Raw genomic sequence first — 15,605 nt, 5'->3', positions numbered from 1 at the left:
GTTAGTGTTTTGTTCAGGTTTTACCCCTGCTGAAAGCTCTCTTCCCCTTTCTTTTACCAACTTAACCAAAATCCCCCCCATCTTTCAGGTCTACTTCGGACCTATGATACAGGAGTTCATCATGACTCAAAGGCAAGTGGCATTTCAGCAAAGATGTGAAGGAACTGAGGAAGCAAGCAATGTGGGTAACTGGGGGAAGAACGGTTCAGAGAATGGGAATACCATGTGCAAATGCTCTGAAGCAGACACCTAACTGGCAATGGTCAAGGAGCTAAAGGCCAGTGTGGCAGAGACAAGGGGGGAAAAGGGAAGAGCATAAGAGAAAATGAAGGTCAGAGAGGAACCAGGGATCCAAAGCTTCATGGGAAAAATGAGGAATCACCTAATACTCAAGACATATGTGAAAGCTGAACATCTACCAACCCTCCTGACGATGTTCACTATTGTCTGCAGAATAACATCTCAACCGTGTCATAATCTGCACCTTGTGCTCTAGACACTCTAGTCGCTTACCCCAACGGAGTAAGACTTGCAAGCTTTTGTGCCTTTGAACATGCCTCTCCCTCTGCCTAAAATATCCTTTTTTACATGCTTTGTTGAACCACTTCCTCCTTCCCCAATCGCCCTCTCCCCTCACCTCCCACAAAGAGAATGTACTGCTTACCATGCAGCTTCTATTGTACTCTGTACTCTAAGGAATCCTTAGCACACTATGTTATACTAGTTTTTATGCATGTCTGTCTTCCACTAGATGGACTATCTAGGGCAGATGTGGTACCATACATTCTGTGCCCTGCCGCATTAATGACTTCCCCTCTTTCCTACATCTTCAGGTTCTCTCTCCTCACCAAAACAGTATGCAAAAGCTTCCTCAGTTAGGTCCTTTATGCATTTATTATACCAATGGTTCTCAAACATTAGCATGCATCAGAATCACCTTAGGTCTTGTAAAACAGATTGCTGGGCTCTATCCCCAGAGTTTCTGATTCACTAGGTCTGGAGTGGGGCCCCAGAACTTGCATTTCTAACAAGTTCCCAGGTATGGCAATGCTGCTGGTCCAGAAATCCACACTAAGAACTAATGACTTATATACAGGTTGCAGTTCACATACTTAAGTTAAAAAAGATTTAAAAAATAGCTTCCCCCCGCTAAAATGCCAATTCTCTATGAGGTCAATGAGTTCCTCTTGGTCATCACAAGATGCCTAGGAATAGGGCCTGGTACATGAGTGGGGTTTAACATATACTTGTTGGCTAAATTAACTCTAAGTTAATTCCCTCAACATATATATCAGTCTTTTCCATTAAAAAGAAATGTCTTGCGTTGCCCACACCTAAATTATCCAAGGTCATCTCATTCCCAATAGTTCAGATCAAAAATTAATTTGAAAAAACTGCTTTGGTGACATATTTTTTAAGTTATTTTTTTTTTAAGATTAAAAAAAAAGAAGAATTGCACGTTCCAAAGCTATTCTGTACAAGTTATTACCTGCTATTAGAAAATTTTTAACAGGGCGCCTGGGTGGCTCAGTTGTTAAGCGTCTGCCTTCGGCTCAGATCACGATCCCAGGGTCCTGGGATGGAGCCCCACATCGGGCTCCCTGCTCCGCGGGAAGCCTGCTTCTCCCTCTCCCACTCCCCCTGCTTGTGTTCCTGCTCTCGCTATGTCTCTCTCTGTCAAATAAAAAAAAAAAAAAAAAAAAATTTTTAACAGAGTGAGGAGATATCCATACATGTTCAATTGGGGAAAACATTAAGTATATAATGGATTTATGTACTGGCTCTTCTGATAAGGTTGTATTATATGATCAATTTAATTCTCTGGTGTTAAACTAACAAACTAAGGAGATCGTGTGATCTGCCCCAGGTCAGTGAGTCAGTTGTTTTTCTACTATTAGACATGGCCACAGTGAGTCTGAGTCTTTCTTTCTAACCACGAGACCACTATATCTTAGTTTCCAGATGAGAAGAAAGCCTTTATCTTAGAGCTGAAGACTAAATAAGTTACCTATGACTCAGAACCAAAGCCATGTGACAGTAATACAGCTTTTATTTTAATCAGTTCAGTTTAAGTAAATATACAGGCACTATGACATATAAAGGACACTGTGAATGTAGTCCCTTGTTTCTACGTTCTATAAAATAGGTAAGAAAACTTAAATGATATCTTAGAGCCAAAGAGTTGGAAGAGATTTTACACTTAATTAATCTAATACCTACATTTTAGAGATGACTAGTCCCCAGACTGACTTAATGCCTCACAATTAGTAGCAGTAGATAATTTACATATTCACTTCTTAATGACATATAGAACTTTGTTTTAAACAACATTTCAAATAACATTAAAGGGACTTGCAGAGAAACTAGCAAAATAATGAAAACTTCCTACAAATATTATGGTATTTTAAAATATATCAGAACAAGGGCGCCTGGGTGGCTCAGTCGTTAAGCGTCTGCCTTCGGCTCAGGTCATGATCCCAGGGTCCTGGGATGGAGCCCCGCATCGGGCTCCCTGCTCCGCGGGAAGCCTGTTTCTCCCTCTCCCACTCCCCCTACTTGTGTTCCCTCTCTCGCTGTGTCTCTCTCTGTCAAATAAACAAATCTTTAAAAAGTATATATATATATGTATCAGAACATGTGATGTTATATATGATCCATTTACTTGTCATCATCAAAATTAGGCAATTTTGAAATATTCCTATATAAAAATCAAACTACATTTTAATGCAATCTAAAATTAGGAGGAGAAATATTTAACACACATACACAAAACTTTTCAGAAAGAGAACAAGAACTGCTGACCTCCGTATCTGGATTTTCTAAAGCTACTTTTCCTTCTGAAGCTTTGAAGCTCCTTCAGGGCAGGGATTTCTGCAAGTGTGCACCATCAGCACAAGCACAGCATGAGGCACAGTAGGCTGAGTAGGTGCTTGATAAATATTGATTAAAAAAAGACAATCCATTTTGAGCTTGTCTTAAGATAACTGGCAATAATGCAAACAAAGTAGGAAAATTTTATTTCATTAAGAATCTGTAAATGAATTGTTCTCAAAGCGTAGTCACCAGACCAGCAGCTTCAGTGTCACCAGTGAACTTGTTAGAAATGAAAATTCTGTGAGCCCCTCTGAGACCTCCAGACTCAGAAACTCTGAGGGTGGGAGGAAAATGCATTTTCTCAAGCCTTCCATGGGATTCTGCTGCACACTAAGGTTTTGAGAACTGCTATGTCAAAGAACATTTAATAATTATTCACTTCACACTTAATAATTATTAAGGACCCCCAAAAACTTCTGTTTATAGGTTATAACTATTATTTGCCATATTTGAAAATAAAACGTTAAAAATATTATAATACTCATTTTAAAACAAAAAACCTCTTCACACGTTAACATGAATAACTTTTTAAATGAAAATAACAATATTTTCCAAAACAACAAAAAAATCTAGTGAGAAGAGAGGCACTGATTTACATTTCTGTCAGTCTCTTTAATGACTTAGTAGAAGAGAGCAAGCACCTCAGATCTTCCATGTTCAATCTATTCCCATGTGTTGTTTTGGTTGAACTATATAACAAAAACCCAGGCTCATACAGATACTTAGCTGGAAAGGAGAGTTGTATTTTAATAGCCTTTTCAGGGGGCCCCTTGGGTGGCTCAGTTTGTTAAGTGTCTGCCTTTGGCTCAGGTCATGATCCCAAGGTCCTGGGATCAAGCCCTGCGTGGGACTCTCTGCTTAGGGGGAGCCTGCTTCTCCCTCTCCCTCTGCCCCTTCCCCTTGCTCGTGTTCTCTCTTTCTCAAATAAATAAAATCTTTAAAAAAATAATAAAAGCCTTTTCAGGTAATAGTGGGTTTTCCTCTCTGATCCTACACCAAAGTAACTGGTAGTTGCTTAAAAATTAGTTGCAGTGTGGGGCGCCTGGGTGGCTCAGTTGGTTAAGCAACTGCCTTCGGCTCAGGTCGTGATCCTGGAGTCCCTGGATCGAGTCCCACATCAGGCTCCCTGCTTGGCAGGGAGTCTGCTTCTCCCTCTGACCCTCCTCCCTCTTGTGCTCTCTGTCTCTCATTCTCTCTGTCTCAAATAAATAAATAAAATCTTAAAAAAAAAAAAATCTTTCCCCACTCAGATCCCTTCTCCATTAAAAAAAAAAAAAAAATTAGTTGCAGTGTGGAATATGAAGCCACATTAATGAACTTTCTGTGCTTTTCCACTGAAATCCACTGGTCCTTCTTGCACTTTGAATGGCTTTTTTACCCATGCAAGATTCTGTAACATCTGTAACAGTGATCCTATAACAATGTATTGGTTATCTGGAAAATAATAGCTTACTGAGTAAATGTAGATCTGCCAAATGGTGCCCTATTTCTTTCATTTTCTTATATAGTTTTAACGAATGTGATTTTTTGGACAATGCCACAGATCTAAACAGAGAAGTCTTTATGATACTGTGAAGCTGTTAAGCCCACAGTGATAGAAACAAGGTTTCCCAAATTCTTATTTTCACCTGAAAGCTCAAATTTTATCACTGGCAACAAATACTATTACTTTTTTTTTCTTCAAGACATAGAATTGCTTTGTTCCCTGTCAAGAAACATCTGCCAAATGACCAAGTCTGAGTAATAATACTGTCATCTGTCCTTTCAAGTTATGACAGTGGTGTTCCATGAAACAGAAGGGCTAGTCTAGATTGCAACTCAATCACACAGGGCTTTTCCTCAAGACACTCACCACAGAGTCACATGCATTTCAGCGCACAGAACATTAAAAAGATGTGTGGTCAAAGTGTCAAGATATGATCAAATTAACGACTTTTACTGCTTCATCATGAACATTTTTAAGTGAAACTAGCTTTTATCTTACCCCTGCAAATATGGGGTAGTGAAGAATACAGTGACTCATGCTAAGATGTGGCAGTTTTACCAGCAATGCTTTTACACCATCAGTGCAAATGTCAACACAGTAAAAAAAGACAAATAACACCCTAGTATTGTCATAAAAAATAGTTCTAATTTCGCAGATCGCTAGAGTCTTTGAAAACTGTTTTTAAGAGATCCTAAGAGGGATATCTTAAAAATGGTTAAGTGTCTGCCTTTGGCTCAGGTCATGATCTCTGGGTCCTGGGATCAAGCCCTGTGTCAGACTCCCTCTGCCTCTACCCTACCCCCCACCCCCACCCCGCTCATGCTCTCTCTCTCTCAAGTGAATAAATACAATCTTAAAAAAAGAGAGAGAGATCCTAAGAGAAAAGCTTAGAGTTTCCCTACTTCACGAATTATTTGCTTACATGCTATTCTCCCCACTAGACTACACAATTCTTTACCACAAAATTATATCTCAGTGTCTAAAACAGAGGAAGACTCAAAGATTCATTCTTTGTTAAAGGAGTAAAGTCAGGGATGTCATTCACACATAAGGCACGGAAGCAAAGAGTAAAGCTTTACGTCAATCAAAGAATCCCTTAGCCCTTCCTCCCTAAGATGTTCATGACTATAAGAGTGCATACATCCAATCAGCATAGTAATTTAAAAAACTGCTTATTTGATAGAAACCACATAGGCACTCATAAAAAGTGAACAGAGGGACAAGGAAGTGCTTCTAAGCGGGGAGCAAGGGCTCCAGAGCAATTGGTGATGTAGTCTACAAGTCTCAGGAAACTGTCAAGGTGTGCTAACTGACACCAACTATAGTTACTTGTAGTTTCATTAGGCTTTCTGGTTCAGTGGGAACTATCCTCAGGGGGAAACGGACAGTCAGGATGATCAAGGGAGGATTTGGGTTATGGCCTCTGACGTTTAGACTTTTGTGGGGTTAACCACCCTTGTTAGCTGCCCCACATTTGTTCCGGTCACCTACTGCTCCTTGCCCTGTAATGATTCGCTGTGCACCCTTACAATGGAAAAGAGTCAATAAATACTGCATAAAATGAATAAAAGGGAGAAAACTCCATTTATTTTTTAAAGTTAGAATGATGATTACCAGAAGAATCCAAAACAAAAATTCATTAATAATGCTTCCTCTAGATGCGGGGAAATTCAAAATGGAACAGAGAGAGGCATTACTTTTTATTTTTCTGTATTATTTGAACTGTTTTCAACCACAGACATAAACTGGTTTATGATATAAAACAATATAAGTAATAATTAAAATAAAAAAGAGACTGCAGTTCATTTTAGCTGCAGGAAGAAAAGGAGGATGTGGGGAAGGGTTGATTCCACTCTGAGGCCTGTCTTACAAGGGAGGAAAAATATCTCCAAGGAAAAGAAAAGTTGAAGGTGGCATCCAAGGGGGGCTGCACCAAGAAGCTTCTTGGCCTTCAAGAGACAAAGACCCAACCTGTGGGGTTGTTTGCTCCTCCTCACAGTGAGGCAGCAAGATGTGGTGACCACAGGGGTGAGTGGGGGGTCGGTCTGGTGGTTTCAATGGGACTGGGCCTGGTTAACAGAGAGAGGTCAACAGAAGGATATGGGCCAGGGCTTGGAAAAGAGTAATACTGGCCAGGGTAGCCACCCAGGTTCCTCACCCTGCAGGGAGATGGAATTACCTTTACCTCCAGAACTGGGGCGATGATAAAATGAGATCATGTAACTCTGCAAGGCAGGATTACTCTTTGGGAATCAGATTTTAATCAGCTTTTTCAATCATAAAATGTGAGGAGGGACTACAGATTCCTTCAGATAGGAGTGGTCTTGAATAGGTTAAACCATATCTACACTTGGAAAAATCCCTTCAACTTCAACTGTTGTATTTAAAGCAAGGGCGATCTCATGACTCATCATTTAAGTCCAAATAAGCTACTCTCCGAAACTGATCTCTTCTTACCGATTCTGAAAGGACTTTCCAGCAATATTGTCTCTGTAGGAATCAAACAAAACGTGGTATTGATCCCGGCTCCATTCCAGAACCACCTAGGAAAAAAAGGAAAAAAAAAAAAAAAAAGGAAAAAATGTTTACCCTGCATCAATACTAAGAGTATAGAACTTTCATTTCATTTCAATTTCATTAAGAATCATTAAAGGAACAGGAAAAGAAATCAAAATTCATCCATTCACCCAGTGCCTCCCATATATATATTATACCAAACACTGTGCTCAGTCCAGATAAAAAAACTACAATAGAAGGACAGTTATACATAAAAGCTACAGTTACTGGCCTGTGGAAGGAGGGGAATCAAAGAGGATTTAAAAGGATGCAATATGAGAATTAGGTCTTAGAGAATAAGTTCACAAGGTAGGGAGAAAGGGACAGTGCCGCAAGAACATGTTCGAAGGCTGAGAAGCAGCAAGGGTGAGTGGTTTCAGGGCAACAGTGCAGCTGGCTTTGGTGGGAGCACAGCTAGTGAGTGGAGAGAATGGGGCTGGGAAGGGAAGCTGGGTGCTGACTGTTGTGCCCTATGTACCATGGGAAGCAGAGGCACTAAAGGATTTTCAGGCAGCTCCGTGATCCATCCAAACCTCGGGAGATTCTCCTCACAGCACAGAACAAAGCTATAATAGGAGAGACTGACAAGATATGGGGGTGATGGCCTTACTGTCTATGGAGTTTCAGCTGATGACCTTGCTAAATAATTCAGGAGACAATGGAAAGTTCAGATAGGAGCTCCCTCATGTCTGCACCCCAAATCTATAAGCCCACCCACACATGTGCCCCATTTTCTTCTTTACTCCCTTCACCACAGAGGAAGTGTCCCTCCTCCTTGCAAGCACCCCATCTCTGTCCATTTGCTCTGGATCTCATCAACTTGTCTCAAGACTGTTGTCTGTTCTCTCTTTTCCTCTCAATAGGATTATTTCCATCAGCCTATTCCAGTAATCTCAGGAAAACCTTCCCTTCACTCCACACCCTCTGGCAGTTGGTCCCTCTATTCCAAATTCTCTCTTTCAAGGTCAAATATCTTTAGACAGTCCCTTTCTATGCTCTATTTACCCTTCAGCCACTCCAATACCACTTCTGCCCTTACCATGTCAGTGGTCTTACCAAGGGCTCCATGTTGTAGAATCCAGTGACATTTTCCCCATCTCTATCTTACTCAATTGGTAGCAGCTACCCAGTTCCTCCTTACTAAACCACTTCCCTAGCTTTCCTCCCATCACTCCGGTGACTCCTTTTCAGTCTCGTTTGCCAGGTTATCTTCTATCTGACCTTCAAATGTGTCCTTTCATTCAATTCCTCTTCCTGAAATGCTCTCCCTTCCTGCCAAGGCTTCTTTCAGCTTCCTACTGTGCAAACCCTAGGATGTGTGGCCCTGCTACATTCAGATGACCACGGGAGCCACCATCACTTAGCTTTCATTCCAGTCAGCAGAAAGGAGAGATAGGGAATGATATGTCCCTCCATCAAGGAAACTTCTTGGACGGGGCACCTACCACTTCTGTTTTCGGTGGCCAGAACACAGTCACGTGATGACATGTGGCTACAGGGGAGGCCGTGTGGACCCATGTGCCCAGCTATAACTGCTCATTTCTTTGCATGGCATTCAGGTTTTCAATATCTGACCTCTGCCTATCTTGACAATCTTACTTCTTTGCACAGCATTCAGGTTTTCAATATCTGACCTCTGCCTATCTTGACAATCTTACTTCACTGGGGTGCTTCATAAACACCACAAATTAAATAATAATCCGCCCATCACTCAACGTACTGATTTAAAAACTGAGGGTCTAATGTACCTTGTACTGGATTTACAAAGAGAAATAAGGTAAGTTCCCTGACTTGAAGGAACTATAGCCAATGATTAATAGAGAAATTTATTGCTGGCTACAACTGCACTGAAGAAGGAGCACCTCTTTCTATGAAGACAAAGACTTGACTGAAGAAGCAATGTTAGCAGACTGAAAGGATGAACAGGTCTGTTGGTACTAAAGCTGGGGTACAAAGGGTGTGTTAGAGGGATCTGCTACCAGACTTGATGAGGGAGTGAAGAAGGGGAAGAGAAGCGAGGTGATTGCTAGGTTTCCAGTATTTCTAATAGGAGTGACTGAAGAAACAGCAGGGCCACTTAATGACATAGGAGGAACGGTGTAATAGGGATGCACGCTGGTGGGAGTCCCATTTTAGTCCTGGTAGATTTGAAGCTGTAGATGCATATAACTGGCTGCTCCAACTGGACTGGAAATTCCAAGAGGGGGAATGAGCTTTATGGTAGTATCACACATCACACCATAACCCAGTGGCAGGCATATAGCTATAAAATACCATCTTTGCTAAATATAGAATATATATCTATTTTTAATAACATAATTGTATTGGTTTAGATCAACTTACTGAGCTCAAACAGAAGTGATTCTCCATCAATATCCCTATGTAGCTGCAAAAGGACAACTAGTACATTACTTGTATAAAACAAACCACAAAAAATAAAGCTCAGTATCACTGTTCTTGGCTTGTAGTGCTACCCAGAAGATGAGAAGATATTATCAGAGAGGGCATACTTCACAAATGACTGAGAAATGCTGATGTGCTGTATGTTGACACAACGTGCCTTCCTTCATCAGATAAATTAATCTCACCATCTCCAAACCACTTTGGTGTATTAGAAAGAACACAGCAGCAAAGGGTCCTTATCTATCACATTTAGGAATGTTCTCCTCTCCTATCAGCGAGAGTTCTGCACACTTCAGGGAAGGTAGTAGGAATGCTGGGTTATGATTCAGGGGACACGGGGTTTCATTCCAGCTCTGTCACTTTTATGAGACCTTATGCAAGTTCTCTGGTCTGTTTAGGCTGTTTCTTCCTCTGTTTTACATTTTATGAAGGGGGTCTGACCAACTGTCCTTGAAATCCCTTCCAGCCCTAAGAGTATATGACAGAAGGAGGTGCAGGGCTGTGCGGCTGGCACCATGTCCGGCATGGTTTCTTCCCTGCACCCACATGTCAATGCCACTGGGACACCATGTCTCTTCTCTTCCTGTCTTCAGCCTCCTCTGGGTCTCTTATCCCTTGTCCTAACCCATCAGCATTGAAACATGATCCTCTTCCGTCATAACCATTTCCCTTTTCTGCTTATTTTTTTTTAAATGTTTTATTTATTTATTCATGAGAGTCAGAGAGAGAGAGAGAGGCAGAGGCAGAGGGAGAAGCAGGCTCCCTGCCTAGCAGGGAGCCCGATGTGGGACTCAATCCCAGGACCCTGGGATCATGACCTGAGGCGAAGGCAGACGCTTAACCATCTGAGCCACTCAGGCGCCCTCCCTTTTCTGCTTAATCCCAACTGTGAACTACACCCTATTATGGAAATCTTGGCAAACTCTTTAAGTAAATGAGTAATGTGCTATACCGGGGATCGAAAAGGAACCTTGTAAATCAAATAAAAAATCATCTGAGCACTAGTGTCAGATCATTTTCTTACACTATCAAGGATAGTGTAGAAAAGAGTGGAAATCTGAATGGGCAATTATGAAATTATTCTGGGGTAAACTATACAAATATAAGCACCTTTCAAACAACAAACAAGCCAAAATAGACCTAAGCTTGCAATCAGATCTTGTTTTCAGCCATTATTAGCAATAAACAAAAGACCAGAGGAAAAGGTTAGAGAAACACTAACTACTATAAAATCAAGTCCCTTTTCATCCACAAAGCCTCTCCATATTCCTCAGCCAACCTGAACACTTCCTCCTCAGAACTTTAACTTTCATCTCTACTGCTTATTTGGAAATCAGTTACTCACGGCCCTCTAATATTTCTTGCCTTGCATCCCTTAGCTTTTTTTTATCATTATTTACCTTCCCCCTCATGGAAACATCCTGTCAGACCAATTAAGTTATAAACTGCTTGAGGGTACAGAACTACTTACAATCTACTTACCATCAACTCATGCCCAGCATGATTCATTATATACCATCTTCTTGTTCATAAATATAAATATTATCTGGTTACGGCAGGAGTAATGTAAGACTGGATTTGGGGGGGTGGAGCGCCTGGGTGGCTCAGTTGGTTAAGCATCTGCCTTTGGGTGCTGGGATTGAGCTGGCATCCTCTGGGCTCCCTGGTCAGCTGGGAATCTGCTTCTTCCTCTTCTTCTGCCCCCCCCCCGCTCATGCATGCACTTTCTCGCTCTCCTCCAAATAAATAAATAAAATCTTAAAAAACAAAAGACTGGGTTTGGGGACTTGGGACATGGGACACCTCCAGGGGGAGAACCTCCCAGTTCTTCTATTTAGTAACTGTGGGTACTCAATTTCCTCAACTATGAACTAAGTACAAAATGTATTTCATCAGTTTGTTGTGTTGCTGCAGTAGGACAGTGATTCTCACTTGACATGCATAAATAGAAGGTCTGAGGAAGGCATCAGGCATGTTAGAAGACATGGGTAAACAAAGCATATCTTCCTGAACCATCATTTGTAATGGCAAAATATTTAAAATATTATACTGATAGTAATGCAAAATTTTTATGGAGAAAAACAGAAAACTGATGTGATTTTTATAGACACAATGCTGGCCTTTAAAATTTCCTACTTGCCATTTTGCTCTATCCCCCCACCCCCTCCACACACATACCTCTCTACACTATTCTCTTCAGAGTATTTACTTTTTTCTGCCATCAAAAGTAGTTTGTTGGTAAAATTTAAGACACAATGAACTAAAATAGTATTAAAATACTATATGAGCTCTAAAATACCACATAAGCAATGTATTATTAATAAAGAACTGTAAAAATCATCTAGGGATGCCTGCGTGGCTCAGTCTGTTAAGCGTCTGCCTTTGGCTCAGGTCATGATCCCAGGGTCCTGGGATCGAGTCCTGCGTCAGGCTCCTTGCTCGGCAGGAAGCCTGCTTCTCCCTCTGCTTGTGCTCGCTCTCTCTGAGAAATACGTAAAAATCATCTAAAGGTAATTTATTCTACTAGTTTAAAATATTTATCACTTTTAAGACTCCATTTTAATAATCATGGCATTCAAGGTATTCAGGATCAACTGTTGGTCATTTTTTACAAATTGCAGCCAGCCAGTCTTAATGTGTTGATAACAGAGGAGAAGGGGCACATTCCCACATTCACCAAGAACCATCATGCCCGGTGCTCCTCTCCTCCCCACTGAAGCCCTGCTACAAGGTACTAGCTGTGAGGCAGGCACTTCATGGGTCATTGCCCAAAGAGAAGCCCCAGGCCACACAGCCGTGTGTAATGGGGCTGAGATGTGAATCAGCCTAACTTCAGAGCCCATGTTCCTGTTTAGCTTCGCCCAGGCTCTCTCAGCCTCAGCAGGCTCCCTCCTCTGATGCTTACTTACACAGAGCTCGCTTTGTCAAACATACATTTATAAATGTGGTCATTCAGACAATTCTGAAACTGGTTATGTTTATCATCCTTAATTCAACGACCCAGATCTGTTTCCCTGGCATGTTTATAAATGACCACAGTCCATAATAAATTTGTTTTGCTCCCGGTATTTTTAGAATGTCTAACAGTCCTTTAACTGGCTTGTGCACACAAATACTAAAATTTTTGGATGATAAACTTTTTAAAGTTATAAAACTGGTATGTGCTTTGGTTGAAGATTTTGATAATCCTAGAAAAAGTTCAAATGCATGCCTGTAGAAGAATAACAGTTACTGAGACACAAGCTTCATAATCCTTTGTATCAGAAGAATTCCCCAGTTAAGGAAAAGAGGAAGGTAACTGTCCAGAAGAGAACTGATATACACTGCAATGATCTTAAAATTTACAATCAGAAGGGCGCCTGGGTGGCTCAGTTGGTTAAGCGACTGCCTTCGGCTCAGGTCATGATCCTGGAGTCCCGGGATCGAGTCCCACATCAGGCTCCCTGCTCAGCAGGGAGTCTGCTTCTCCCTCTGACCCTTCTCCCTCTCATGCTCTCTGTCTCTCTCTCATTGTGTCTCTCGCAAATAAATAAAATCTTTAAAAAAAAAAAAAAAAAAGATTTACAATCAGAAGACGTGAGCTTCAATCTGACACTTGATCTCAAGGCTGTGAGTTCAAGCTGCCGCGGTGGGCTCCATGCTAGGCATGGAGCCTACATAAAAAAAAAAAAAAATCAGATTAAAAAAAAAGAAAAAGAAATGTGACATGGGTACCCTGTATTGTTTTACAGGCTACTGTAAAACTTAGGATGTTCGGGGGCGCCTGGGTGGCTCAGTTGGTTGGGCGACTGCCTTCGGCTCAGGTCATGATCCTGGAGTCCCGGGATCGAGTCCCGATCGGGCTCCCTGCTCGGCGGGGAATCTGCTTCTCCCTCTGACCCTCCCCCCTCTCATGTGCTCTCTCTCATTCTCTCTCTCTCAAATAAATAAATAAAATCTTTAAAAAAAAAACAAAAAAAAAAAACTTAGGATGTTCAGGCTTTCCAACCTCAAGGAGTAAGTACCCTAAGTAGCAATGACAGAGCTTTTCACACACTAATAATGATATTCCAAGTTCATAATATTCCCCCCCAAAAAGTTTAAAATATTCCTAGATTACAACATGTTCTTCACAGTCTCTGAAAACAAAATTTATTTTTCATTAAGAGGCATTATAAGAGAGACCAAGATATCTTAAAGATATTCTAAGCTTTATCTTTTCTTGTTGGAACTGAATATAAATGATCTACTAACTCTCCTCTTCCTTGATACCAGTCAGGAAGTCAATCTGCTCATCATCATGCGGGCTGCTATGACAAAATATCACAGACTGGGTAGCTTAGAAACAACAGAAATGTATTTCTCACAATCCTGAAGACTGGGAAGACGAAGATCAAGGCACCAGCAGACGGGGTGTCTGCCGAGAGCCTACTTTGGTTCAGACTGCCCTCTCCTTGTAGTCACCTTGCATGGTAGGAGGGGTGAGGAAGCTCTCTGGGGTCTCTTTCTAAGTGTGTCAATTTGCACCCTCGTGACCTAATTCCCTCCCAAAGGCCCCACCTACTAACACTATTACATTGGAGATAAGGTTTCAACAAATAAATTTTGAGAGGACACAACCATTCAGTCTATAGCATTTCCCAATGCAAAGTGACTAAAATAAGAGATTAACCCATTTCTTATTACGAGTTGAATGGTTATTAAAACTGGGTGATTTCCCCCATTTCATATAAAGGAAATGATCTAAACCCAAGATGCGTGACCACTATTTACTCAAACATTAATTAAAGTCAAAAACACTTTTCTAGACCATTTCTACCTCCTTTACAGAATTAGACACACATCATGTATTTGTTGAACATTTTAAGGAGCACAAAATGGAAATCAGGCCTCGGTCCTCAAGGAGCTGACACCCCTGTTAAGGACTATTTACTAGCATAAAATGATTAAGGAATATTTACTGTTCAGCTTTTAAATGAGTACAGCTTGAAACAGACGACTGACAGGAAAAATAATAGTCAAGGATAGGGTTAATCACGACAGTTTAACAGAATCTCTCTCCTTTTCCCAGGACAGAAAACTGAGATTTTTAAGGAAATAAAGGAGCAGAGAGAAGGAGAGGATTGTTTGCCACAGGGATGGGATGGGAGCAAAATAGTAAAGGAAATCATATTTAAAAGTAGAATTAAGGGCGCCTGGGTGGCTCAGTTGGCTAAGCGACTGCCTTCGGCTCAGGTCATGATCCTGGAGTCCCGGGATCGAGTCCCGCATCGGGCTCCCTGCTCGGCAGGGAGTCTGCTTCTCCCTCAGACCCTCCCCCCCTCATGTGCTCTCTTTCTCATTCTCTCTCTCTCAAATAAATAAATAAAATCTTAAAAAAAAAAAGTAGAATTAAAAACGTTAAACCTTTGACAGTTCATTGTAAAAAAATATCTAAAGGGGAAAAAAAACAAAAAAACAAAACCTCCTGCACCCACACTTAAATAAAAGTAAAAGTAAAAAAAAAAAAAAACCTACCAAAGATTTTTTCAAAATATATTCAAACGGACTTTCTGGGTATACATAGATTTACTTGTTTTACTGGTCAGAGGTTATAGAATCACAGAATTGTATAGGATGGACTTTAAATCCAGGGCTCAACTCTGCAAGCCAATGTCTGAGTCTCTGCTATCAGGTCCTGGCAAACAGTTATTCTACCTATGAGTTTACACCTGCACTGTCCAAAATGGTATACGCTAGCCACAAATGGTTATCTAAATTAAGACTAAGTAAAATTAAATAAAAAGCTCAGTACCTTAGTCACACCAGCCACATTTCAAGCACTCACAGGATTAGTGGCTACTGTATGGGGCAGCTCAGAATTACAGAATACTTCCACCACTGCACAAACTTCCACTGGACAGTGTTACGGTTATTCAATTCTTAAAGTTAAGCAAGAGTCACACAAGGAAGCCCCAGTTTTGTGATTTTAGACAAGTCACTTAAACCTAAGTGCCAAATGTAAAATTTAAGTAATACCTTATCCTACAAGGGGTTGTTATAAAAAAACAAGTGAGCAAATATATATCCATATATTCTGACAACTACAAAGTACAATAGAAAATATAAGATATTAAGACTATGAAAACACACTGAACTTATTTAGCCCCTCAAGGGGCTCACAGTCTGCTGGGGAGACAAATATGAGACAAATAATTACAATATATCATGTGTAAAATATAGCCAAAATATGAATGAAAGTGTAGTTGAACCTGCTAAATATTTCCATTGTAACTATTAAGCCAGGAACCAAAACTAGTCGAATTAA

The 15,605-nt window shown here is 40.8% G+C and overlaps 1 protein-coding gene across 6 annotated transcripts in view; it reads right to left on the bottom strand.

Annotated features, from left to right (window-relative positions):
* Positions 1–15,605, bottom strand: part of GNPTAB (N-acetylglucosamine-1-phosphate transferase subunits alpha and beta) — a 73,953-nt gene that overhangs the window by 42,342 nt on the left and 16,006 nt on the right. For 5 of the 6 annotated variants that reach the window (XM_045872741.3, XM_045872743.3, XM_045872742.3 and 2 more), the window contains one exon: positions 6,818–6,903. In XM_045872741.3, coding sequence (XP_045728697.1) covers positions 6,818–6,903 — 86 coding nt within the window. Of the gene's footprint in view, positions 1–1,489; positions 1,675–6,817; positions 6,904–15,605 lie in introns of all 6 variants that reach the window. The other variant, XM_064590733.1, reaches the window with a different exon arrangement.

Source organism: Mirounga angustirostris, unplaced genomic scaffold (genome assembly GCF_029215605.1).
Source record: "Mirounga angustirostris isolate CCGP_5_RB_7025 unplaced genomic scaffold, mMirAng1.0.hap1 SCAF_5, whole genome shotgun sequence".
NCBI lineage: Eukaryota > Metazoa > Chordata > Mammalia > Carnivora > Phocidae > Mirounga > Mirounga angustirostris.
This window is presented reverse-complemented; position numbering and strand designations above follow the sequence as displayed.